Raw genomic sequence first — 27,047 nt, 5'->3', positions numbered from 1 at the left:
TGGATACTATCAACTTGAAAGCCAGGCAGGAGCGTAGAAGGAAGGAGCAAAAACAACTGAGAAAGTCCTGATCTGCTTCAGATTATACTGGATGGTCCCAAGTTCTCCCCTCCCCCAGACCATCATCATTGGTATATTAATACCTTACCTTGACAGGTGGCAGACTTGTCTGTTGAGAGGAATGCATGCAAGAATTGTGGTCCCAGCAATAGGAGAATAACAGGTAGCTGTCTAATAAAAGGGGATTGAGGAGGGTACTCTAAAGCTGTATCTACCTCTGTTTATACAAATGCAGGGATTCCAAAATAATGGTGGTTATTCTTGGGCAAAGTCGCTGGTTTTATTTTCAGGAGTTGCAAAAAGGGGTTTCAGAACATTGTTTATGTTAGATTGCGCTGGAATCAGTAGAAAGAGTCTCCTTAGACGAGCAGTGTGTAGTCAGCACATAGTAAGTGCCTCATGTTAGTATCAGATTTCTGCTGTAAATGTCATGTTATAATTTATGCTGCTTTTGTAATTCTTACGTATTGTTCCAGAGGGTATATAACTTTTAGGGCTTGTCTGCATTCCCAGTGATTGCTGTAGTTGTGCATCTGTCTCCATACTTCCTCATCCCTTACTTACATGGGCATTTTCCCACAACAGTTGTATATAAAAAAAACTTGGGCTAAGTAGAGATTGAAGGATATAGTTGCATGTCACATCATGGGGTTGTTTCAATTAAATAGCTGGGGTGGGACAGGAGAGGGTCTGTAATGGTTTAAGCCTCTTCCTGTTTCAGTGAAGTTTGTTTTGGAATGGAAGCTGCAATTGTAGAAGCTTAATTCTGATTAAATATATTCAAACAGTTCAAATGCTTTATTTAGAAATTGTTTTTATTCACATTATATAAACATTGTAAAATACTAGAGCCCAGTAGGTTGCACTTAGGCCTCATTGTTTTAATTTAATGGAGAAATAAGAATTTTTTAAAAATGTTAATATACTGATTTGGGCTACTCAAAGGTGCTTCGACACAATTGCCAGGGATACTGAATGTACATTTTGGGTTGTTTATGTACTTCATAAACTCCTGCTAGTTTCCCCATACCATAACTATCCATCTGCAACAAATACAGAAATGATAGCCCCTCAAAAAATCTGCCATTTATGCTTGTAGGTTCATAGATACGCACTAAGTCAGCACCAATTCAATAGATATTGAATAACCACTTGTCAAAAAATCAGATTTCATACTGTATATTTTATATGTAGATTAAATTATATATACAAAAGGTAAAAACTCCTTAAAGTCGACTTCATGCTTGGTGAATATAAGGGCACATTCATATTGTTTTCTTGGTGACTATTCAGAAAACATTTGCAATAGTCTTCTAGTTGTAATTTTGTTCCTTCCCAGTCTATCCTTTGGATTTCCTGATGGTCTCCCATCCAAATAGTAATCACCCAAGACTTTGTTTAGTTTTGGGGTATTTTTTAGATTAGCCAAACTCAATAAATCAGCAATTCTGGAGGTCCCCAACAGGACATTAATGGACCTTTCTCCAAAGCTCACCTCCTAACCAACTACATGTCCAGTTTGGAGAATCAATCGAGAAACCTACCAGATTATGGAAGTGACCAATCTCTCTTCCAGAATTCAAACATCAAAGGAGAACAGAGGGGACCAAGTACCAGGAGGAAATGTCTACAAAATATTTCAGTTCTCCTTATCTTTTATAACATATCGGTGAGTTTGGTTTTGATTATATCTTACATAGCAAGTTTCCTAGATCAAATGGACTTCTAGACTGGGGTAGCCTCTTGAGAAGGCTAAGATCTACACAACACTAGAATAACGTCTTCTTGATGTCATTTTGAAAACATAATTGATCCCTTTCACAGTGGCAGGTCTTAGTTCAGGCCTACTGAAGCCCTGTGCTCTGTGGAGATAAGAATCGCTCCAATTAATTGGGCCAGGCATTGTGCACCAGCATGGAGAGATGCCATTTTTGAATGGTTAATTTATGAACAGTTATTAAATTACAACTATCAGCACATCCACTATCAAAATAAATTAGAAGCATTTCATAAATAAGATTAACTATTAAAAGAGAAAAGGAAAGGCACAGAGAATATATTAAATGCCAGCTCATGCTTAATGCTTACAAATATAGGACAGAATTAGAAACATCAAAACCTTCAATAAATTCTTCTGAACAAAGGAAAAGAGTTATTTGGCATCTAAAGGTTCTATTTTCTTGTTTTCCATCAAATTAATTCTCTTTAATTCTCTCTGATCTGAATAAGTGAAAACAATTGCCAAATCCCACAATTTGGCATCAGGTTTTCATATTCTAGGCTAAGCTTGCGGTGATTATGTAATAGCTTTATGATGGACTTCTAAGGCTAGAATTGATTCATCTGTGGCACTGTCTCGCCACAAAGGAAGGGAAAACGACGGGAGTAGTGGAGGACAGGGAAGAAAAGTAGCCAGTGGCTATTGAAAATGTGTTACTTTTATGGAGATAATTAGACATTTTCAATTAAATATCATCTACAGGAGGTCATTTTAGCTAGGCTTGTCAAATCTGAAGAGGATAAGAGCTGGAATTTTGTTTTCTTATAGCTTTTTCCCTACTGGTGAGTTTTTATAAGTAATTCTTGGTGCCTGTGTTCATAAAAAGCCAATTTGCTATATCGGTTGAGATGCTGCCTAGAAACCAGGAGACTGTGAGTTCTACTCCCACCTTAGACATGAAAACTGACTGGGTGACTTTGGGCCAATTTTTTTCTCTCAGCCCAGCTTACCTCACAGTGTAATTGTTGTGGGAGAGGAAGGTGGATGTCCCATCACCTTGAATGACTTATAAAGTAACAAAGGTGGGATAAAAGTCAAATAAATAAATTACCAACCCAGTCAGTTAAAGTCCTAACACCATAATTTGTAGCCTATGGTGCTTCACTGAGATTGAGCATCTTAAAGTGGTGCCTTGGATTCCCAAAAAAGTCTTACGTTGCAGTTTCAGGTTAATCTTTCCATATAGTGTTAAGCTTTCAAACAACAGATGAAAAAACATATATAGAAGATTGTTGTGGAATTTTTAGCCATGAAATTTGGATTAAGAGAAAATGTTCATGAATGAAAAGTAACACAATCCTCCAGAAATTTAGAACTTTAGAACAAAAGACAGAATCCCATCACTCTTTCAGGGTGAATCTTTTAAAAATATATTATATATTATGTTCATGAGATGTACATTATGTAAGTGCATGAATTAATATATAACAGCATTCAAATATACACTTGCACCAATTTTCTTTTTTGAACATATCTATTTTATATAAGTTTACTTAATATATTGAACTGCTGGCCCCAATAAGATAGACCAGCTAGAATAACAATCTAACAAGTTTGTACTCCTTTCTCCCTTTCTGTGAATAGGAAGAGGCTTTTTAGAGACATTTTCTCAAGTTATTTTCTTGGTTCTGGCTCAAGGCTTGCTTCTCTGATCAATTCTTTGGTAGCAGCTCCTCCTCCTGACCTTCAAGGCTACTTAGCCTCCAAAAACCTCAACCCTGCCACAGTCAAAATTACTCTGAGTTGCTTACATACCATAGTATAGGTAAGACGAATATGAGAACATCCACAGTCATTGAAGACCAATCACAATTATAACTATAGCGTAGATCTCATGAAAAAATCAATCCCTTTCTAAAAATAACAAAAATAAACATAGGAAATTAAAAAGTAATAGATAAGACAAAAAAGAACAACAAAATGTTATCAAATATAAACATATGAAAAATTCCTCAGAAATAATTCTGTTTTAACGATAAACACAATTACTTAGTTTTGTGAACAGCCTGACCTACCTTAAAAATCACTTTGTAAGATTTTATAGAATCATTGTCTTTAGAAGCAATCTGCTAAGGGTAGGGTAGACTAATAAAGGTGGGATGCCAGTCTCATGATTCAAATCCTGCCTCTTTCTACACACTTTGCGATGTTGCATGGCCATGTAAAAGGGGTGGAGCTGTTAGCTTCAAAGATTTCTATTTGTATCTTAAAAATATGAGGGACCTTGTCCTGATGAATGCCTATGCAAAGAGCTCCAAATTTTGGTTTATTAACCTGTCTTCTTTTCTTTGGCTAGGTGTGGATTCTGTATACCTATGGAACACACCCATACCTTGTGAGCCAGATTGAACAGTCCTTCTATGGCTTTACTCTCTGGGCCATTGTGGTCAATATTTCCCTGTCATTGGGCATATTTTATCGCATGCATTCAGTGGCCAGCCTCTTTGAAATCTACTGCAAGACCTGCTGAGAGAGAGCATACCAGCTTGAAGATAATAAATGCCTGATTGCTTCATGAGGATGATACTAAATGTGGATATGTGAAGGAAAATAGCTATTATTTCAAAAAGAGTTGCTATTATCTGATCATACCTTGTAAATCAAACACATTATAATTCCTCTCACCTTTACAGATAGAATAGTATATTACTATCATCAACACCATTGGCATATAATGTATGGAGATAGATTATCAGTTATATTTTCTGGAGAAACCAAAACTAAACTAATTGACCAAAAATGACTCAGAAACCATTTTTCATAAGTCTGTATGCTCATTTCGGAAGTCCGGACTCAAATTGGTTCCAAGTAAACCAGTTGAACAAAATAATCATAATATCAGAATTGGTCACCTTTTCTGTACAAGAGATTAGAAAGATGTTCAACGACAGAGTCTCTCCTCAAAAGCTTGTAGTCTAAGCAGAATTACAAAATATCCCTAGGTAATCCTAATGACAGAAATCATGGGATAAATTGTATGAGGAATTTCTAAAGAAACTAAATTTAAGGAAGAGTTTGCTCTGAATTGTAAAGTGATTATCTCTCTATTATTAGTCTCTAGTCAGAGTGGTGTCAAAGAAGAGACAGATTGATAAATATTTGGCTGTCAAAGTATAAGGAACAGACTATTCTCTCACAGCTGGGTCTGAAAATTGGGATAACGGAAGCAAGCAGAACTTACAACTATTCAGTTGGCTTCTTAATTGAATGTACTTATTCTATCATTCTCAGTTAAATTCCACCTAATAATTCCACCTTTCCCATTTAATTGCAAGACATCCCCTATGTTCCACCTGATAAAACCATCTTTCCCATTTAGTTGCATATGTTTTAAGGACCTTAATATAGAAGGAACAAAAAGGTGTTAATTATTTTAATGAATTTATATGACCAATGTGTCACTCGCTAAAACAATTACATTTTAATCTTTTGTAATTAACCCCTTTGCTATTGAAAGTATAAATATGATACATAGATCATCAAAGTGTTCAAGACTTATGTAGCACTTCCAGTAAGATTTAATAGTATCTAGCTATTAATAAGCAAAATCTATTTTCTATATTAAAACATATGCCTCAGTTCAAAAATTTTAAAACAATATTTTGATGATTGGTTTCAATTTCTACAGATGTTCAGGTTACTACCTAAGTGCTCCTATTTCTCTCTTAAATTCCCAGTCCCACATTTTACTCTCCACTGAGTTGGTTTTTGTCTACGAACTAATGCCATGAGGAAATACTGTGAATAACTGACAGATAATCTAACCTATGAAGGCCTTTGTTCCTAGTTGGACTAACCAATCCATGTGACATAGTGGGAGGTACCTGTTGCAAGCATTAGATCTGCAGGTATCGGTGTGTGTTTTTCCCAGGTAAGGAAGTTTGCTGAGCAATGTGGAAACAGGTAAGGCATTTTTAAAGAGTTAGATTAGACATTTTAACGGTTTATCTTTCCTTTCTGTCCCTTACTTATTTTCAAATTCTTTTGTGTTAAATAAGGATGAACTGTAGTTTTAACAAGACAAGTTTTAAAAAAGGCTTACCTGAATAAGGTAGAGCATAATTTAATCCAAGGGGTTTAGAAGTTCTGTCCAAGGTCCTGCAAATTCTTGCTCCTCTGGAGCAAAAGGAGCAGAAGAGTGTATTCTTGGAAAAATATCTACTAGTGGCCTTGTATTAGATGTAACATGCTCCGTATCTCATCTTCTCTCATAGTTGTCTGTAAGTTCCCCATCCTTATGCTGTGTCTCTAATGGAAGGATGAAATCACTTATTTATTAGGGTCAGGTCACTGAGCAAGCAGGCTGTTTCCAGATAATATGCAAGCAAAGAGGCTGTTGTGGAGGGAGGGGAGGGGAATGGGCCTAGTATATCATTCATGCTGAAGAGCCTGGAAAATCCCTTCTCTCTTTTCTATGTGAGATTACGTAGCAGAAGGAAGGGAGAACTCTCCTGGGTCTTAGACATAACAATGCCGACGATTGTGCTGCCTAGAAACAAAAGGCATGTCTTATTGAGAGTACAATAAAGCTTGTAATTAATGAAAATAAAATGTTGCACATTAAGAGCAAAATATTTTGCTGTGATATGTTTACATTCTGGTTCAAGTTCTAAGCAAGTGTTGCTTAATGAATATGGGATGATAGATGTTTCAGAGATTGCAACAGAGTCCTCATATTATCAAACAGAAGTACTGAACGAATTTTAAATTCAAATCCAGCTTGATGTCCATCTATGAAATAATCTTTCAGTGTAACTTAAAGTGAAATTTTGATCAGGCTCCCACTGTTTACTGCCTAATATCTATTTGTCTCTACCTGCACTTCACATCTTCCTGTTTTGATAACTGGTCTATGTCTGCCACTTAGATATGTAAAAAATGCCTGTTTTAGTTATTCCTACTCATTTAATTTATAATAAGTAGTGAACAAAGTGGCACATGTTTAAGTATAAGAAAGTATAAGCATACAAACAAATTTTTAATTTCTGTAATTTCATAAAACTTATCTAATTATTTGTTTTCTCTGCCTTATTTTTATTTTTGTCAGTATTGCAAATTGAAATGCTATGGTACTGAGGTTTAATCTAGATAATAGCAATAGATTCTTATGCAATTCAGTAAAAGATTTTGAAATATATTCCTAATTTCTAGTCTCTGATTACTTTCTGGAAAAAAATATCAGAATAAATTTTAAAAGAATTGTTTTTCTTTTCAAACATTTAAATTTGCACTGACCTCAGTCCCTTACTATAGAAATGTCAAGGTAGTCTGATGTAATCATGAACAAACAAAATAATTTCAGTCTAGTTCTGGTCTCAATATGAATATGGAACTATGGAAGCTCATCAGATTTGCTTGAAATTTCCAAGCCATACATCTAATGCTACATTAATAAAGTAAACAAGTATATATACTAGACTTTCATTTCCCACCCTGAGAGATGTGTATGTGCTGCAACTTTTGGAATCTTGGACAATTCCCACCGAACACATTTGGAGAATACCAGATTTTGTAAAGTTGCTTTCCGTTTAACCTCTCTATCAGACTGTGATCTTGGAAAGGAAAGAATCTGACCCCATCTTCCTTTCAGTTTTAACTTTAACCATTTTTTCTAAATCAGCTTTATTCATTTTGAAATTGTTCATTCATCATGTTGATTCCCAGTAATATGTCTGCTTCTAGGAGTATAAAATGATGCATCCACCACATTACTCCAAGGAGCAAACAGTCTAGGAATTCTGAATATGCATTAGATTTTTCTTTACTTTATGGTAACTGCTTTGCATATAACAATCAGCTGCGGGCTACTGAATTGGGTCTGCAAAACCAGTTCGACCTTCTATCTATATCATCTATCATGTGGATTTTTTACAGCAGATCTGATAGCTCTATATAATCTGATGAATGAATCAATCTATTTTCTGGATTTGGACAATATTTCATAGAAGGAATCAAATTAATTGAGTTTCTACAACATGCTAAGTCAAGAAATCAAACTAAAACTGAGTATAAAATAACAAAGTTTATATCCTGTAGAACTGCTTGGACTTTTTAACTATTTTAACCGGAGCTATTTAACTCATTGAGTGAATACAGCCATTGTGTATTACTCCCTAAGTCATATTCAGTAGTTTAATATTTGACTCACGCATTTTAATTCTTAAAGATTTTCTCAATACTGAAAATGACAAAAAGCTTTATTCTCTCCTAAAAGTTTAAAAAAGATGAAGGATGGCTTTGTCAGCTAGGCTTCCAAAATGGCATAAAATGGAGCGAAGTTATTTTAGCCTAGAAACTAAGATTTATTTTTCTGTTTCCAAAGAATGTAATTATATTTCCTCACAATTCATATCCAACATGGTTCAGTGTAATTTCTTCCAAGTTCTCCTTGTAGATAGGTTTCCTATCTTAATCTGAGATTTTTTAAGTACAGTAGTATATAAATGTCTGTGAGTGTATGCATATATGCTTATATATATGCAATTGTTTAATTACATATTTGTTGTTAATATAGTACAACTGTATGGAAGTAAGAGCAATTCACAGATCAAGCCCTCTGAGAAGCAAGGTGTTTTATCTAGATCCTCCATTTTAAATATAAAAACAGTTTTCTATATTTTTTGTATTTGTATTTTCGTACAATTTTCATCAGCAAAATGAACCCTCACGCTCAATAACAAGGTGCATTGGAATATGCTCAACAACCTTTTTCTCTGAAAAATACAATCAAAGAGGCCAAAATCTAACTCTGTCAGCCTTCATGAGGAAAACAGACTCTTCCATCACCCAAAACAAGGCGTGCTTCTCCAAAAGATCTGTAGAACCAGATGGCTTGAAAGTCTCTCCAGGAGCAACCAAAGTCTGATCTTGCCATGGCTAATATTTCTGATTCCTTCCCGGAGGAGTTTTTTTATCCTGCTCATTCTCAGGACTCCAGCAGTGAGATCAGCACAGCTAACTTCCTCTTGCTGAGCAGGCAGAATCGTCTTATGAATGGGAATAATCAAAACTTCCACCCATCATCGCCTATGGGAAGAGTTATTCTTATTAACACACCACTAGAAGGTACTTTTGGGGTGAACAGGGGAGACCACAGCACACAGATGACATTTCTCATAGCTGAAGCTCTGATTTCTGATGTAGTTTAATGAATGTTCACCAAGGATGAAAATCAAGTTTGCTAATATTATTAGCAGTTTGTCTTCAATCTTAGTATCCTTTTGAATGAATGAATGAATGAATGAATGAATGAATGAATGAATGAATGAATGAATTGGAAGGAACTTGGAGGTCTTCTAGTCCAACCCCCTGCTCAAGCAGGAGACCCTAAACTCTTTCAGATAAGTGACTTTCTAGTTTCTTCTTAAAAACATCCAATCATGTTTTTAATGGACAACAGTGAAAAGTTCTACCAGTTATGCATTAGCATAACATAGAAAACCTTTATCCACAAATACATAGCACTTGTGTATTCATAGACGTCTACTCTAATTTCCTATGTACATACATCACTAGAATCATAAAGAAATATGGCTTAAAGATTTAATTCCAGAAATCAAACATGACCATCTTCTAAATATTTTGGGGTTTTTTATATATGGTCTTCCACAACTCTTTACACCCATCCAGATATGCTGGACTATGAATTTTGTCAGCCCAAGCTAACAGGCTCAATAGATGAACTAAGAATTATCATCTTACACATCTAAAAGGTTCTTGGGGAGAAAATTTGTTCTAACGGAAAAGAAAAAATATGTATCAAGGGACAACTGCTAAGTCTCCCTAGATACCATAATAATCAAGGAATGGATCAGGACCAACGAGAGAGAGAGAGAGAGAGAGAGAGAGAGAGAGATGGATGATAATAGATGAGATAGATAGATATACAAATATATAGATACAGATATAATTATATGTAGATATATAGACAGATATATAGATATAGATAGATATAGATATAGATATAGATGAGATAGATTTAGAGAAGATGGATAAATAGAGAAAGAGAGATGATAGATAGATAGATAGATAGATAGATAGATAGATAGATAGATAGATAGATAGATAGATAGACAGATAGAGAACCAGTTTGGTCTAGTGATTAAAGCACCAGACTAGAATGTTTTATGAGTTCAAGTCCCACCTTAGCCTTGAAAACAGCTGGGTGACTTTGGGCCAGTCTCTCTCTCAGCCCAACTCACCTCATAGGGCTATTATTGGGGGGGAGGGAGAGACAGAAACATTGGATGTGTTCACCTCCTGGAGTATTTATAAAAATAATAAAGGTGGGGTATAAATAAATAGATGCAGGATTTTCTTTTTTTCCTTAAATTGAATGAGGTATTGTAATTGTAAAACTATTTTAGGATTTAAATCAATTTTTTTGTGTCTTAAAACAAAACTTATGGTACCCATGAGGAATGCTCAGGGTGTTGATCTTATTCAGCAGCCATGGAGTCTTGATTATTCACTTTTTAAGTAACTTGTCTAAAATTTATAACACAGTCTGTGGCCTTTGGCTCTAGCCTATTTCACTATTATTCTTAAAACTGGTATGTCATTGGGAAAAAAGGCTGATCTGCATCTGATGTCTAAACATTTCTCCTGGTTTTCTGTCTATGGAGTGTTTTGGATGCAAGAGTAAGCATCCGCTGGGTAGGCCAGCATACTGAGCTTTTTTGAAGCTATACCTTCATTACTGTTTTGTTTTATGTTCCCTTCATAGCTAACAGTGACGAGAGTGATGCTATCAATGCCATTACAGTGGAGAAGAGCAAAGATGGGAAGCTGGGTTTCAGTGTGCGTGGGGGCTCTGAACATGGCCTGGGTATTTTTGTCAGCAAGGTGGAGGAGGGCAGCAGTGCAGGTCAGTAAAAAGGCTTCAACGTTCCCAGACTCAAGCACAGACAACAATCTGCTTATAAACTATTAATACAAAAACATATTATGGGTTCAATGCTAGTCACTTCTACTCCAGTACATATGTCTGGATATTGTAACCAAAATGAAAAATAATGTCACTAAAAGGTCATTCATCATATATTTTTCTTTGTATATCATATTGCTAAATCTGATATTTTAGAATGTTTTTACTGATGTTCTGGAAAATATGATAATATGTCAGGATTCACATACTCGCTTTTGACTATCGTGAACAACCAGCATTTTGATAATGTAAAGACAAAAGGTTATTATACATTTCAGAATACTTGGGAAAAACCTACAGTGTGACTATATTTATCCATATAATACAAAAAGGAGATAACCCAAAACAGTTGGGTAACATGTCCCCTGCAATATACTGTAAATGAATGGATAATAGTTCAAAGTTCTAATCTATTTTGATGTAAATAAGTTGCTGTAGTTTGTCTCTTTGTTGTTTCAGTAGTTCTTTAATTTTAGTAAGCCCAGAAAAGGACAATCAATGAAACTGAACATTCTCCGCTTAATATAAACAGAACAGGCTGGACTTCGTGTTGGAGACAAAATCACAGAGGTGAACAGTGTGAGCTTGGAGAACATTACAATGGGAAGTGCCATCAAGGTTCTGACAGGGAATAACAGGCTGCGAATGGTTGTGAGACGTATGGGCAAAGTGCCAGGAATAAAGTTTTCCAAAGAAAAGACTACATGGTAAGTTGAACTGCCATTGTCAATTTATACCCATTGTTGTCAACCATGGATAATCCAAAAATCACAATTGTACTGACTCAGACAAACGTACTGGTTTCAGGAGAGCAGTGACCAAGGGTTTCCTAAGAAGCAGGGAAATGCTATGTGAACTGTGATAGGGAACCAGAGAGGGAAAGGTCAAAAGGATGTGAGGTTACTGGGCTAAACTTCATCTTCCAAAATGAATTACTTTAAAACTAAGGTTAAAAGGGGGATTCGTTTGTATAATGTGAAGGTAGGATATGAAGATTATATGTGAGGTGGAGGAGAACCACCTAATTTAATAAAAGGGAAACTGATAAAAGAGGATAGATCATAAATCTTTGAGAACTGGCTGAAAAATTGAGTCCATTGGAACTCACAGCAGCATACAAACACTGCCCAACTAATCCCCCTGTTTGGATGCTAACTTCCTTAGCTTTAGCAAGGCAGGTGTGTCCCATATCCTAGGCCCGTGCCTTGGGAATTGGTAGGCTTGGGTAAAAATTAAAACATACCTGTGATGAGAATATTGGGAAAAGGGAAGTCCAGGCCAGAACGAATTTCTTGACAACATTTTATTTAAAATAATTACTATCAATTACCATGTCTGAAAATTCTCTGCAACATGTAAACTTGAATACAATGTCCCATTTAATACCAGGTTATGGTTCAAAATGAGACATGATGTCAGTACCAGATATCAGGCAGTTAATATTTGATAGGTTTTGATAGGTAATTTGAAATGCAGTGTTATTTAATATTGGGCAATACAGACAATTGATATGCATTGCTGTATTACAGTAGTTTTGAACTTCCTGACTTCAGAGGAAACTTTGAGTCTCAATATCTATGCCACAAAACCAATAGAGTGCCCAGAACTGGCATGGAATATTCAGCTCATCCAGATCTGTGTTTTAGCCTTATCCTTTCTCAAATGTATATTAAGAATTGGCTCTGACAATGGATACATTTTTTGCCCTGATCATACTTGAATAAAATCTTGCAATAACAGCAAGTATGTAACTCATTTAATGGGTTAAAAAGGCAATGGTTTGGGATAACATGCAACTGATAAAAACAACATGTATAATAATGGGAGCCTTTGAATTCATTTATAATGTTAAAACAATTGCAGGAAAATTAGAAAATAGTCTTCAAAACACTTTTAATTCAAAACACAAAATAGTATTGAATTTTAATATTTGAAAATATTTATTTCTATTGAAGAGAGAATATTTCCAGATGAGCAATTTATCATTCATTTCAGCATTAATAATTTATATTATTATTCAGTCAGCACTGTAGAAATAAATCACTAATAGAGAGCTGGTTTATTTTGCCACAACAATTTACTACAATTCACTCATGCAGAAATGCTCTTGGCTACTGCTACTGCTCTTTATATGCTAGTACATCCTCCCCCAGTCTGGATACTGTTCAGATAAGTGACTACCTTTTACAATATGCCTGAGGAATTCTGGGAATTGAAATGGGAACTGGAGTCCATACTTTGGAAGGCACCAAGTGGGACAAAGTCTGTCTGTCATTTGGTAATGGCAACAACCAGAAAATAAACACAGGTCAGCCGAGTGGAACAAGTTTTCATTCAGCAAAACAATTTTATTTACAACATACAGGTAGTTCTTGACTTATGACTACAACTGAGTGTAATTTTTTTGTTGCTAAGCAAGGTATTTATTAAGTGAATTTTGCCCATTTTACGACCTATCTTGTCACAGTTGTTAAGTGAATCACTGTAATTGTTAAGCTAGTAACAGGGTTGTTAAGTGAATCTGGATTCCCCATTGACTTTACTTGTCAGAAGGTTGCAAAAGGGGAATCACATGACCCCAGGAAACTACAACGGTCATAAATATGAATCAGTTGCCAAGCGTCTGAATTTTGAGCACATGACTCTATAGGGATGCTGTAATGGTCATGTGAGAAAAATGGTCATAAGTCATTTTTTTCGTTGCTGTTATAACTTCAAATGGTGACTAAGTGAACTGTTATAAGTCCAGGTCTACCTGTAAGACATATTTTAAGTTATTCATTTTGTAAAGGCATTTTAGGGATTCTATTTTTCTTTAAATTTACGTTTCTTTCCCTTTCTTCCAAATTCCACTCTACCCTTTCTTCTTACCTGAAAGTTCTTATTTCTATCTGTTGCTAAATATCCCTTCACCAAGTGTTGATTTAGTTTAGGCCTATTGCTGCTCCTCTCCTGGGAAAGTTTTCTTAACTTCAGTTAGCCCGGCAAGCTGTAAGGATATTTCTTCTGTAAGGATGTGGCTGCAGTCATGCTCTGTTTCATTGCCTGCTACTTCCTCTCCCCTGCCTCATATTTGGATCCCTGCCAATATGTTGATTAGTCACATCTTCAAAGTCACGGAGAGTCATTATGCTGTATCACCATGCAAATTTTAAAAATACTGTAAATACAAATAAATAAAACTGTAGGTGTTCCCATCCTGCTCTGGCTTTATACATACAGAAGTACAGGAACAGCTCTTGCTCCCCCTGTCTCCTTTGTCTGCCATGAAGAAAGCCAGAGCCTTCAGTTACTGAATGAATGCTGTTTTGGTTTCTCCAGCTCCAGGCGATTGTTGAAAGAGCAGAATGTAAGTTTTCTTAGTGCATCACAGTATCATTAAGTACCATTATCATTATTTATTTATTTTTGTCAATTGCTTACAAGATAATAGGTATAAGTAAAAAACATAGTTATGAATACATGGATACATACAAGAAAAATAAATAAATAAAAGGAACAATAGGACAGGGACGGTAGGCACATTGGTGCACTTATGCATGCCCCCTACAGGCCTCTTAGGAAAGGGGTGAGGTCAATAGCAAACAGTCTAAGGTTAAAGTTTTTGGGGTTTGGGGAAGAAACCACAGAGTCAGGTAGAGTATTCCAGACATTGACCACTCTGTTGCTGAAGTCGTATTGCCTGCAATCAAGTTTGGTGTGATTAACCTTGAGTTTGTATCTATTGTTTGCCCTTGTGTTGTTATGGTTGAAGCTGAAGTATTCATTGACAGGTAGGACATGGCAATGTATGATTTTATATACTATACTTAGATCGGACCGAAGGCGGCATAGTTTTATGTTTTCTAGGTCTAGAATTTCAAGTCTGGTGGCATAAGGAATTCTGCAACGAGCAGAGGAGCGGAGAACTCTTCTTGTGAAATATTTCTGGACTTTCTCAACTGTGTTAATATCAGATACGTAATGTGGGTTCCAGACTGATGAGCTGTATTCGAGTTTTGGTCTAGCAAATGTTTTGTATGCTCTAGTTATTAGTGTCATATTTCCAGGGAAAAAGCTATGTAAGATTAGGTTAACAACTCTTAACGCCTTTTTAGCTATGTAGTTACAGTGGGCTCTAGCACTTAGATCATTAGAGATGAGTACTCCAAGATCCTTGACAGAGTTTGGATCATCAACAAGGTCTTGAATATTCAGCCTGTATTTTATTTTCTGATTTATTTTTTTTTTGCCAATATGTAGGACAGAGCATTTATTTGTTGAGATTTGAAGTTGCCATTTGTTTGACCATTCTGATACAAAGTCAAGGTCTTTTTGAAGGGTTAGCAGTATTGTCTGTGGTATTGAACAGCTTTACATCATCAGCGAAGAGAACGCAGTTGCTCTTAATATGATCACAGAGGTCATTTATGTAGAGTATGGAAAGAGTTGGTTCTAGAACACTGCCTTGGAGGACACCACTGTTGATAGATACAGAATTCGATAGGACGCTCCCAATTTGATGAGGACACTGACCATTTGTGGTCTGTTTGACAGGAATGCTTCTATCCAGTTATGCAGGTGTCCAGAGATACCGCAAGATTTTAATTTTAGGAGTAATTTGTCATGTACCACTGAATCAAAGGCTTTACAGAAGTGTATGTAGAATGCGTTTATTGTTTTGCCCTGATTGAGTTGTATAGTCCATATGTTTTTACAGTGTAAGAGTTGCAGATTACGTGATAGTTTTTTCCTGAAACCAAATTGTTTATTAGAGAGTAGGCTGTTTGTTTCTAAGTGGAGGAGGATGGATTGGTTATTAATTGATTCCATGACTTTACAGGTGACGCAGCATAAAGAGATTGGTCTGTAATTTTCAACTAGGCTGGGGTTTCCCTTTTTGAAGATGGGGATGACTATCAGTCATCCAGTGGATAGCTTTTTTAAGAAGTAGGCACATATTCCGTCCAGTCCAGTAGATAGAGATGGTTTTAGATTGTGTAGTGCTTTTTCAACATTGTCTTCTGTAAAATCCATATGTATTAGATCATTGTAGTTGTCTGTGGTTCGACTAGGAAATACTGGGCATGATCCATTGCTGTTTACAAATACTGAGCCAAAGAATGTGTTAAAGAGGTTGGCTTTAACAGTGTCATCGTTGCAGTCTTTACCACTAGGTCCTTTCAGGGATGGGATGGACCTTGAGTCTTTTAGTTCGTTGTTTACAAAATTGTAGAAAGCATGGATGGAATTGGTGCATAGAAGGTTTTCTTCTTGTTTAATGTGATAATTGGTGCATTCAGTCTTTATCTGGTGGCATAAATTTTTGTATCAGCTTTTGAAGTTGGCAACATGACCAGATTTGTTTTTCCGCCAAAGTGATTTCTTTTTGGATTGAAGCTTCCTTATTATTATGGGTAATTTATTTTTTCTAGTTTTGGGAGTTATTATTGGTACATATAGTTTGATGACTCTTTTGACTTCAAGTAAAAATATGTTGTAATGGTCTTCTACAGTATTGCATCCAGTGAATAGAAATTGCCAATCAAGTGATGAGATATCGTTGTTTATAAGATCATAGTTGCCTTTTTTGAAGTTATAATTGGGGATTCTGTTATTCTGATGATTTTTGTGTGGACGTATGTTGAGACAAAAGTCAATCATGTTGTGGTCACTGTTGGAAAAGGGTTCTTTAATTTGTATTCTGTAAATTTAATTCAAACTATTGCAGAGGATGAGATCGAGGCAGTTGTTAAGTAGTGTTGTTGGTTACTAGTTGTTTTCATCCCAGATTTGTTACTGCATTGTAGAAGGTTCCATTTGTGGGTTCAGTTGTACATTTGTTAAGGGTCCAGTTAATATGAGGTAGATTGAAGTCACCAAGAAAGATAAAAGCATGTGGGCAGGATGCTACCCATGTTAGTAGTATATTTAGCTTGTTTGCATGTTCGATGTCATAATCAGGGGCTCTGTAACATAGTAAGAACTGAAATGTTATATTTAAGGACAGTTCACAGATGATCGTCTCAGGAATAGCAAGCTCCTGGGTAACTTGGATGTTTTTTAGATGAAGGGACTTTTTATAGAAGATAGCAACACCATCTCCTCTATGGATTTCACAATCTGATCGGTAAACATGATAGTCTATTATTGTGGTAATGGAGTCAGGGAGAGATGCATTGAGCCATGTTTCACAGACAAATATAATGTCGAATTTAGCTGTATTTAGTAAGAGGAGAAATTCAGGTATTTTATTTACAAGGCTTCTTGCATTAAGTAGCTTGCATTTAAGGCCAATTGTGGTTGGAATAGAGATAGTTAGGAGTGTGCGTGCCTAGTTTTGAGTGATGTTGGATTGGATGGGGTGGGGTTGCATGCGGAGTTGCAGGTTGTGTGACTTTCTTTTGATGCAATCAGCGCAGTAGTCAATGTATAGATCCTTTTCTCCATTGTCTAGGCAGTTTTTGAGTTCTGCGCGGAGTTCACGGGAGTGGATTTTTTGCAGTATGGATAAGTCTGGTCTTGAGCGAAGTTTTGGGTGGTTTTGCAATGGCGTTTATTTATGTACTTTATTAATGTAATAGGGAGAAGCTGATTTTTGAGATCAGCTTCTTCTGGAATTCTAGAAAGTTGAAGGTGCAAAGACATTTGGAAAACAGACACTCTCTTGAAAAGTGCAAATCCAGATGTGTTGAGGGGTGCTGATTATATAAATAGGAGGGAGGGAGTCACATATGCTGAAGGGGGGCCATTTCTAAATTTTGAGGGCCACAGCTGTTAGGAATATAAATCACCTAACAGTTATTTGGGTTGGAAATATATAAACCAGGATAGACATTTTAATACTGCCTCTTTAAGGGAATGTTAAAAGTGTAATTGGGTGTGGTTTCTCAAACGGCCATAAGACGGAGCCAGAAACCTGGGTTGTTTAGTCTTAGTCTCAGAAGAGAGTGTGTCTCAGTGAGTCTCTGTTTCCTTCTGTTGAAAAGTATTGCCGTTTTTCCTAATTGACTGATATTCCTGGATTTGATGTAAGTCTGATACTGAACTGTTTTTTGACACTGGACTTTGTTATTGGATTATCTCTGGACTGAAAATTGACTGTCTTACCTGTGAATGACTTTGGACTGCTTATTTTGAACTTTGTTTAAAAGTTTCTGGAAGTAAAAACCTACATTTACTGTACAGTGTATCTGTGTGCTGTGTGTGTATTATTCAAACACTTCTCTCAAATACCTCTCCCTGTATGCGCTCATTCTCCTAATGGGGAATTACCTCAACAACAGCCATGCTCATGCATTCTGATCAGCTTGATTGAAAATAATATCCACAAGCTGGAATGAGCTATCTATCAAAGTGGTGAAAGGAGAATTTGCAGGCCTTTTCAAAGACTTCAGCTGCTTAGGATAAATTATTTCTTCATTCTTTACCTCTTGTAGGGTTGATGTGGTAAACAGGCGCTTGGTTGTGGAGAGGAGTGGCTCAAGTCCCTCTAATACCAGCTCTGAAATAGGAAGGCGACACATCGTCCATCTCTACACCACATCTGATGATTATTGCTTGGGTTTCAATATCCGTGGAGGGAAGGAGTATGGCCTTGGCATCTATGTCTCCAAGTGAGTCTTGCTCTTCCTAGAGCCTTCTGCTGTTGAGTATTTTAGATCAAGATAACATCTGGACTTAGATTCAAATTTCACTTTAACTGTGAAGTTTCCTTTTCAGGGAAGTGAATTGCCTATTGCAAAATAGCAGTCCCAAGATCTAAATCGGTTAATTAGAGGTTGATAGACACCCCCACAACTTCAGACTCTGTTTAGATTCAATGGGAGATGCTCAGACTTTGCAAATAGTAAGCATGCTGGGGGATGATCCAAACTGGGACTTCAGAGGGAACAAAACATTGAAAACATGATCATGACTGCCATTGCAATTACAGATTTGGGTTAAGGCTCCGCCCCTTATAATTAATTTAGAATATAAAAATCACCCTTTAGGGGAGGGTAGAAAAGTTAGATAGATATTACGATGATCAGTATAATCGCTTAATCCATAATAATAATATATCTACAGCATTAGCACAGGCCACCCCTAACCCCATAAAGCTTTATCCTTTGGTTTTCTTTCAGCCCAATTTCTTCAAGAGGAACTGTATGTTCTTTTGGCTTCCTAATCACATCCTTGTGGCCAGGGATGGGAAGACACATCTATAAGCACATAGCTCATAGTCTGATACAATTTGGAATCTAATGATATTCTGCACTGTATGAGCTTGAATTTTATTTATCCAAATCTTCTATCATTAACTTAAAGCATGTCATTTTCTGCACAATAAAATTTTGAATATTAGGACATTTATCAGAAATAAATATTTACTGCCTCCCACACTGATGGTTGGAAAAAATGTGCAGGCTGTGATGTAGCCTTATGTATGCTCACCAGATGTGTTGCATTACAACTCACATTATTCCTAATTATTTACAGTGGGAGATTTCAGTCATTGTCCAATATATCTGGAGAATACAAGACTGAAAAATAATTTTATTCATTGAATACTGACACCAAGATTGGTGGAATGCTGTGAGAAAGCCAGAAGAAAACCTGACCTAGTGGAATTTGCCTTCCCATTTTTACCGTAGACATTTTATTTCTTTCCAACTTTGTTGCTCTCTGTTCCATTCTCAAAATGTGCCATTTTCTTCTGCTCCTACCTTGTTTGCTCAGGAAAAGCCTGATCTTTCTTTCAAATGCCCCCCTTGTGCTTGTTCGATGTTGTATCATTCCCAGAGTGGATCCTGGCGGGCTGGCTGAGCAACATGGGATCAAAGTTGGTGACCAAGTCCTTGCAGCCAATGGAGTCAAGTTTGATAATATCAGCCATAGCAGGGCAGTGGAAGTGCTAAAGGGGCAGACCCACATCATGTTGACCATTAAGGTGAGGCTGATGTCTTTCCATGTATTAGTCAAAAAAAGTTATAGTAAGGGGTATTAATAATAGAAGGACTAAGATTATCCAAATTATATCCCACCCTCAAGACTGCCAATGTTATTAACGAAATGATAGTTGCTAGGAGGAGATACAACTTCCTCAGTTTTGGGTAGGTGCAGACCAACCATCTCACCCAGCTAAGCTTTCTAGTATGCCATTCTGACCCCAAATTTCCCGGAATTTCTTTTGCCAAGTAATTCCCTCCTTAAGTTGCTCTGGGACTTAGAATTTCAAACATAGCAGATCCAATTTCTTACAGAAAAGGACCTAGCCATGGGGCAAGCATTTATCAACCACTGGGATTGTTTCTTAAGCTTTCACATGTTGTTTCTCAGGCAGCAAATGATCCCATGACCTATTGCATCTCTTCTATCCGTCCCTTCTAGGAAACAGGGAGATTCCCAGCATACAAGGAAATGGTGGCTGAGTACTGCTGGCTCAACAGATGTAAGGCATCTTTTCTTGAGAGGGTATTGTTTTGTTAAGGAAGACTAAGGAATGCAAATCAACTTCATTCTTGGAATTTCAGAAAACATTCTTTTGCTCTCCTACCCTTGTACATAAATTGTGCCACTTTAAGAATACACATGAACCCAAGAACAGGTGCTGTGTTGCACAGACAGATATTTATGGTGGCCAGCTATCACATCCCATTAGGTTCTTTAACCTAAAGACATCCTTGCAATATTAACGATCAGTATATCAGTGGGTATCAGTGTATATTTATATTTTTATGTTATAGTTTTTATCCTAATATCTAAAACTGCCTCTGTGATTGAGGTAATATACAAACTGATGAGAGATCGATAGGTAGAGATAGAGATAATAGATACTGAGAAATATAAATACATAGATTAGATACCTATATGATAGTTATTAAAATCAAAATATTCTACAATACCATGTAGATATTAATGGTACTCACATAGCATCCTGAATGCGTCAGTAGTAATAGCAATACTTGCATTATCTGGGGAAATATTTTTTTCCTCATGCAAAATATAACACCTTGAGTGCTGGGAAATTAATGAAATACATGAAATATGTATACAATGTGCAACAATATACAAAATGTATGTTGTATATTGAAGTCCTCCTAACAGCTAATTTCTTCTTCTTCTTTTTTTGCAGTGACCAATGGCCAATTGCAGCAGCTGTCCCAAACCTCTGAATCAAGCTCATCCATGTCATCCTATTCCTCAGGGACCCCCTTAAGCTCCATGAATGGACTATTTATGGCCCCAATTCCCAGCTTAGCTGAAAGTTGCATGATTGATGTTGGCATCTCCACAGAGTTGCCAGTTCAGGGCCCTTTGTCACAGAGGGCAGAGACCGCTATGCAGACAGAACCATTGCCTGATGGGGCCTTCTTTTCAGGGAGCCTGATCTCGGAGACCCAGAGGATTGTGCAGCCCATGAAAATCCTAAAAGACACGGCCATTCGCACGGAAAGTCTCAAAGAGCCTTTCCACCTAAGGAAGCATCAGCCATTTGTTAGCAAGGAAATCACAGAGCCATCCCCCAAAATGGCTCTCCTTCTAGCACTCAGCCATCCCCGTCAGCCCATTAAGCGATCACAGAGCTATCTGACCATCTGTGGTATGTGTCACTAAGCCATTATGTCTACCTCCATTTTATATTTACAATGATAGATTATTTGTAAGGCAATACCACATAAGCATTCAATTACTATTTGGCTCTATTACTAATTTATTATTCTCTCTTTCCCTCTCTCACTCCCTCCCTACCCCCCCCCCTCATAAACACACACATGCACACACACAGACCAATTTTTCTGAAAACCTTTCAAAATGGTAGCTATAATAGTTTGTTGAAATGATAGTGCCCTGAGGGCTTTGACAGCAAGGCCCAGATTTCATGTTCTTCCTATACTTGTGATCATCTGACTTGATTTCCTGCATTTTTTTTTCCACAGAGGAAAAGCATCAAAGAAAGAAAGGGAAGCTGGTATCATCAGAGAAGAAAGTCACTCTCCAGCGGTCCAAAACCCTGATGAACCTATTCTTTAAGAGCACCCGACTAGGGAGGCCAAGCTCAACAACTGGATCCCTGGAATCACAGAGGAATTCCAAATTACCTGCCCAGTCTGAAGGAGAGAAAGGTAATAAAGAGCAAGCTTTCTAAACAAATAGCCAAGAACAGGGAGTTTTTCATGTCATAGACTGTACGAACCCCGGAGGGTTTTCAGGGTTCAGTTTTCAAATTTTGTAAAGAGCTAAAGTAAGCATTGGAGGCTTTGGATCAATAGGTCTTGGTATACAAATAAACTGTTAATCGTGTCTGGAGAAAGGTACTAAAATCCCATTCAAATATTTTTCATTTAACTCATGCAAACATGAGAGAAGATATATTGATAAATCGGACTCTGCTTTCCATAGTAGCACTGCTTTCCTTGTACTTCTGATGCAATTGGTGGCAGTAAAAAAATTCAGACTTACAAGCATCATTTGCAAAAAGAATGCAAAATGAGAGGCAAATATCACATTTGCCCCGAGTAGCATTTCTCAACCTTAGCAACTTGAAGAGGGAGAATTCTGGGAGATGAGGTATACACCTCTTCAAGTTCAACCATAACAATACAAGAGCAAACAATAGATACAAACTCAAGGTTAATCGCACCAAACTTCATTGCAGGAAATACAACTTCAGCAACAGAGTGGTCAATGTCTGGAATACTCTACCTGATTCTGTGGTTTCTTCCCCAAACCCCATAAAACTTTAACCTTAGACTGCCTACTATTGACCTCACCCCTTTCCTAAGAGGTCTGTAGGGGGCGTGCATAAGCGCACCAACGTGCCTACCGTCCCTGTCCTATTGTTTCTTTTATTTTTCTTATATGTATCCACGTATTCATAACTATGCTTTTACTTATACCTATTATCTTATAAGCAATTGACAAACCAAATAAAATAAAATAAATAAATACAATAAATAAGTTGCCAAGGTTGAGATTCTCTGTTCTAGAAGCTAGCTCAGAATTAACTGCACTCCAGGGGCTATTAGATCTGAGCTGCAAAAATCTGGACAACCAGATTTCTCCAAGGATTCAGAAAACACTATTGGCTATATATTTTTCATGGAGCTATGATATATATAGTACAGTATAGTAGCTCTATGCCAGTCTCTGCTCTTCCACTTTCTTCATTAGATTCATAACCCCTTTGCTGTTGGTCTTTGTCCCACTACCCTTAACCTGCAGTTAACATTATCCAGCAACTTGTGAACCGGACTCTGAAACGGGGTAAATGAGCAGAAGTGCAGCATGTACTTTGCATGGTATTCATATGTGTGCTTGACAATATGGGATGCTAGGTGCAAATTCAACATTTGTTATTTACTTTCTTAGACATTGCCTTTCCATAATCATTGAGGGAAGGGCAGAGTATAAATTAAAATAATCTGTACACCAAAGCATATGCTATCAATTTATTATAATGTAAGAATTAGGTGATCCAAGGTCACACTTGTTATAATTTCATTAGTTTGCAAACCATATATGTTCATCTTCCATGACAAGACTTGTCACTGTTGTTTTTTTCTGCAATAGACAAATACAGCTTTCCTCTGGTAGCCAAATCATTATAAGTAACCCTTACTTGAGGATAATTCCGGAAGGGCTTCACAATTTAGATGAGCTTCACAATTGTCCTGAATCCTTCACACAATTTTGTAAGGGCACAGGCAGTACATTAGGATCCTGGTTTTTTTTTCATGCTGGCTTGCAAAACTGAAATGGCATCATTCCATCCCATATCAGTAGCCATATCCTGTGCTCCAATAATCTTTCACGAGACGATTTCTTGTGAGAAGGTTATTGGAAATTGCATGCAGAAATCTGGCAGCTTAGTCGGACATGCATGTGACTTGTAGCTGTGGGCTTCTGAGTTTGAGCAGGGCCAATGTGTTTTGTTCAGTATTGATAAAATGTACATTCCTTGACGTTCTTTGGTCACCCTCTCCAGAAAAAGGCCAGTCCTTCACGTCTCTGAGCTCCAAGGCATTTGACAAATACAGTGGCGGTGAGCCCAGCAAAACTATCGACAGCCACCTGCTGCTCATTGAGGACATGGCCAGGAAGCTGCTGATGGAAGATGAAGTGGCAGCTGTATTGCGACATTGCACCCGAGTAAGGAGCATCCCTCATGCATGCCAAGGGGTTTTGATTTGAATATCATGCAGTGGCTTTCAGCAGCCTTCCAAGTACTGTCCTCTAATTGTGCTGAACTACCACCGTTGTAAAAGTTTAACTGAATGTTCTATTTTTTACATTTTCTTGTAGAACAGTATCACTTGGCTTGCTTTCTTGTACTTGAGATAATTCACCCTGAGCCCCTTGTTTTATAAATATAGTATAAACATCTACGCACATACATACTTGCATAGTGTGAGGATGCCTTAGGTCAGAATGCCTTAAATTGGCAAAACTTTTTTAAAATTATTTTTTTAATTTAAATTAAGTAGTAAAAGAACAAGAGCAAGACAATTATGGTGCAAATACATGCATTCTCAAGAAAAAAGGCAACACATAAAAAGTGTTTTTTAAAAAGTGAAAAAGAAACAAAATATATTGCTTTAATAATTAACATACTTACCAAATATAAATATTATTCAAATATATATATATTTATTTATAATACATTTACATAACTATCTCCTTTTAACTTGTTATATTTTGTATAAATGAGTTTCATGTTTCATTATACCTGTACAAAGTCTGTCTATAGGCAATCCACTTATAGGTGGCAAGTGTAATCTGTTTTTCCATTCCCTGAATAAATGAGGGCACATTTTTATTTCCAAAGCTGTGATATTAGTCTTTTGGCCATAGTTAAGGCATGGATAACCCATTTATGTTGTCTAATTGTCAAAATCCATGTAATAGGTGTGTAATGAAAGCGAATATTCTTCTCTGAAAATTTTAGGTTTTGTTCAGATTAGCAACTCTGCCAATCAAATGGCAGTATTGATTTCCACCAGGATAAACTAGCTTTTCACAACCTTGTTCCCTCCAGGGAAGATTCCAGAATTCCCATCCTAATTTGGCCCTTAAGCAAATACATGGGGTGAGGATCAAGTTAGAGAAATTTCATTTAAACTACTGACATCTCCCATTTCTCATCATCTATAGAACAGCCATTAGAGGGAGCTTTGAACCAATGCACAGTAGAAATTTATGTGCAGAGTGCCGGTAGGAAGTTATTGGAAAACACTAGTTTTCAAAATTCATAAAACATGAAAGAGAATGAAGGGAAAAGACAACTACGCAATTCTATATTTAATGCTTTAATTGGTCTCTAATAATAGAGTTAATGTTTTCCCCTTAAAATGCCTATGGGGATTCTATATTCCCTGAATTCTTGAAGTTGAACTATTACATGGGGAGCATAAGTGACACAGGTGGCCATCACATGAATGATAGGGCAACAGAAATGGTTGTGGAGTGGGGAGTAGGCTGTTCACACAATTCCCAAACCAGAATCACCAAATTAAGGATCGATTCTAAATTTGATGTTGATCATTTTTCCCTCGAAAAGTACATCCAAGAAGGTGGAGTAGAAGACCTGGTGAGGCCACTGCTGGCAATTCTTGATCGCCCTGAGAAGTTGCTGCTTCTCCGAGATATCAGGTAAGAATAAAGTCAGGGATCCAGAGCAGTTTAGCAGTTTTGGAATGGCTCAGAGACCCAGGTTGAGATCCAGTCCAGCCACAGAGCTCACAAGGTAACTTTGGGGGAGCTGTTCCTTCTCAGCTAAATATAACTCACCAGAATGGTTGCCCTGAGAGTAAAATGAGAGAAAGCCCTGCTTTGAATGTATGAATAGTGTGTGTGTGTGTGGTGTGTGTGTGTGTGTGTGTGTGAATAAATTACACACACACACACACACACAGCATTAAAGGACATGTTTAGGATACAACTATTGCTGTGATTCTTTCAGCAATTTAATATTCTTCCCCAAACAGCTACGTTCTTAATGTGTTGGACTACGATGCCTGCAGACCTTACCTTAGGTAACATGACCCTTAGCAGCTGTAGGTTATGGAATATGTACTCTTACGATTATGAAACTATAATTGCAGAGGTCTCCAAACTTGGCAACTTTAAGATTTGTGGACTTCAACTTTGCTGGCTGAGGAATTCTGGGAGTTGAAGTCCACAAGTCTTAAAGTTGCCAAGTTTGAGGACCCTTGCTATAATGGAATGATGTTATATATGGGCTCCTTAAAATTGTGGTTATGTTTGCCCTTAGAAACACCTCTATTTGTACTCATGATCTGCATTACGGATCAATGATCTGGGATTTTCTTCTTCTTTTCCAGAAATGTGATTGCCTCTACAGATCTTGGCCGCTTTGACAGTATGGTTGTGCCCCTGGAAATGGAAGCCTATGATGCACTCAAGAGCAGAACAGGCAAAGGAGTTTGTAAGAATTGCATTCATCGTCTCCCAGGGTTTACTTATATTGTGGATTGACTGTATTTCAGGATTATCTACTTTAGGATATATGGCTTTTTTAAAAGTTGATATCTTATAAAAAAATTCTCTGGGTGGATGGCAATACTTAAAACAAATTGAAAACAGCCAAATAAAACACATCCATCAAAGATAGCACAAAAATAAAATAAAATAAAATGGATGGATATACATGGTAGAAAAGATTCCTTCACATGTCTGGATTGGCAGTGCAGCCACAAGCCTTTTGCCTACATGAGGCAAATAAGTAAACAGTGTCCATCTCCTTCTCCCTTTCAGTCAAATTAACACCAAATCTTTCTTCAACAGTTTCACAGCACAGCTAAAGGAGGAGATGGCAGTATATGGGGCACACAGCTCCCTCTCCTTTTAACACTTTGCCCTTCGGGATCTGTATCTACTGCGTTTCCCTCCTTCATCTTTGAAACATGGGAACATGCTTCTTCTTCTTTTTTCTTCCTTGCAATTGTGATTCCCTTTAGGATAAACCATTGTAATATCAAACCAAGTCTATATAGAATGGTGATCAAAGACAGGGAAAGTTAAATATCAATTCTTCAACCACTGCCATAGTTGGAACTTGCAAGGCTTTAGTACTGGATCTACATAATATTGAATGGGGAGCATCTATAAGCACATTTTGAAATGCTTAACGCTCTTTTTTTATCTGTGTCTACAGTGAGATCGCCTGCCCTCCGCCCAGCACAGCATGAAACACCCCCAAAGAGGCATCTTATCACTCCAGTGCCTGGTGAGTTTTTCTGTTACTTCCTTTTTACCTTCCTGTCCTTCAAGCCGGTTAACCTATAATTGTAACACGAG

At 37.0% G+C, this 27,047-nt stretch overlaps 1 protein-coding gene across 3 annotated transcripts in view; it reads left to right on the top strand.

Annotated features, from left to right (window-relative positions):
* The first annotated feature begins 5,664 nt into the window (after positions 1-5,664).
* Positions 5,665-27,047, top strand: part of PDZD7 (PDZ domain containing 7) — a 31,374-nt gene continuing 9,991 nt past the window's right edge. Inside the window, exons 1-13 of one of the 3 annotated variants that reach the window (XM_087932823.1) lie at positions 5,665-5,743; positions 8,355-8,905; positions 10,566-10,706; positions 11,299-11,473; positions 18,185-18,361; positions 19,530-19,677; positions 20,118-20,178; positions 20,863-21,330; positions 21,668-21,853; positions 23,716-23,879; positions 25,288-25,379; positions 26,072-26,175; positions 26,905-26,976. In XM_087932823.1, the coding sequence (XP_087788949.1) occupies positions 8,713-8,905; positions 10,566-10,706; positions 11,299-11,473; positions 18,185-18,361; positions 19,530-19,677; positions 20,118-20,178; positions 20,863-21,330; positions 21,668-21,853; positions 23,716-23,879; positions 25,288-25,379; positions 26,072-26,175; positions 26,905-26,976 (1,981 nt within the window). In that variant the 5' untranslated portion in view covers positions 5,665-5,743; positions 8,355-8,712. Of the gene's footprint in view, positions 5,744-8,354; positions 8,906-10,565; positions 10,707-11,298; positions 11,474-18,184; positions 18,362-19,466; positions 19,678-20,117; positions 20,179-20,862; positions 21,331-21,667; positions 21,854-23,715; positions 23,880-25,287; positions 25,380-26,071; positions 26,176-26,904; positions 26,977-27,047 lie in introns of all 3 variants that reach the window. The other 2 variants (XM_087932822.1, XM_087932821.1) reach the window with 2 other exon arrangements.

The sequence above is a fragment of the Pseudonaja textilis genome, chromosome 4, assembly GCF_049901715.1.
Source record: "Pseudonaja textilis isolate UNSWEBS1 chromosome 4, rPseTex1.2, whole genome shotgun sequence".
Lineage (NCBI taxonomy): Eukaryota > Metazoa > Chordata > Lepidosauria > Squamata > Elapidae > Pseudonaja > Pseudonaja textilis.
This window is presented reverse-complemented; position numbering and strand designations above follow the sequence as displayed.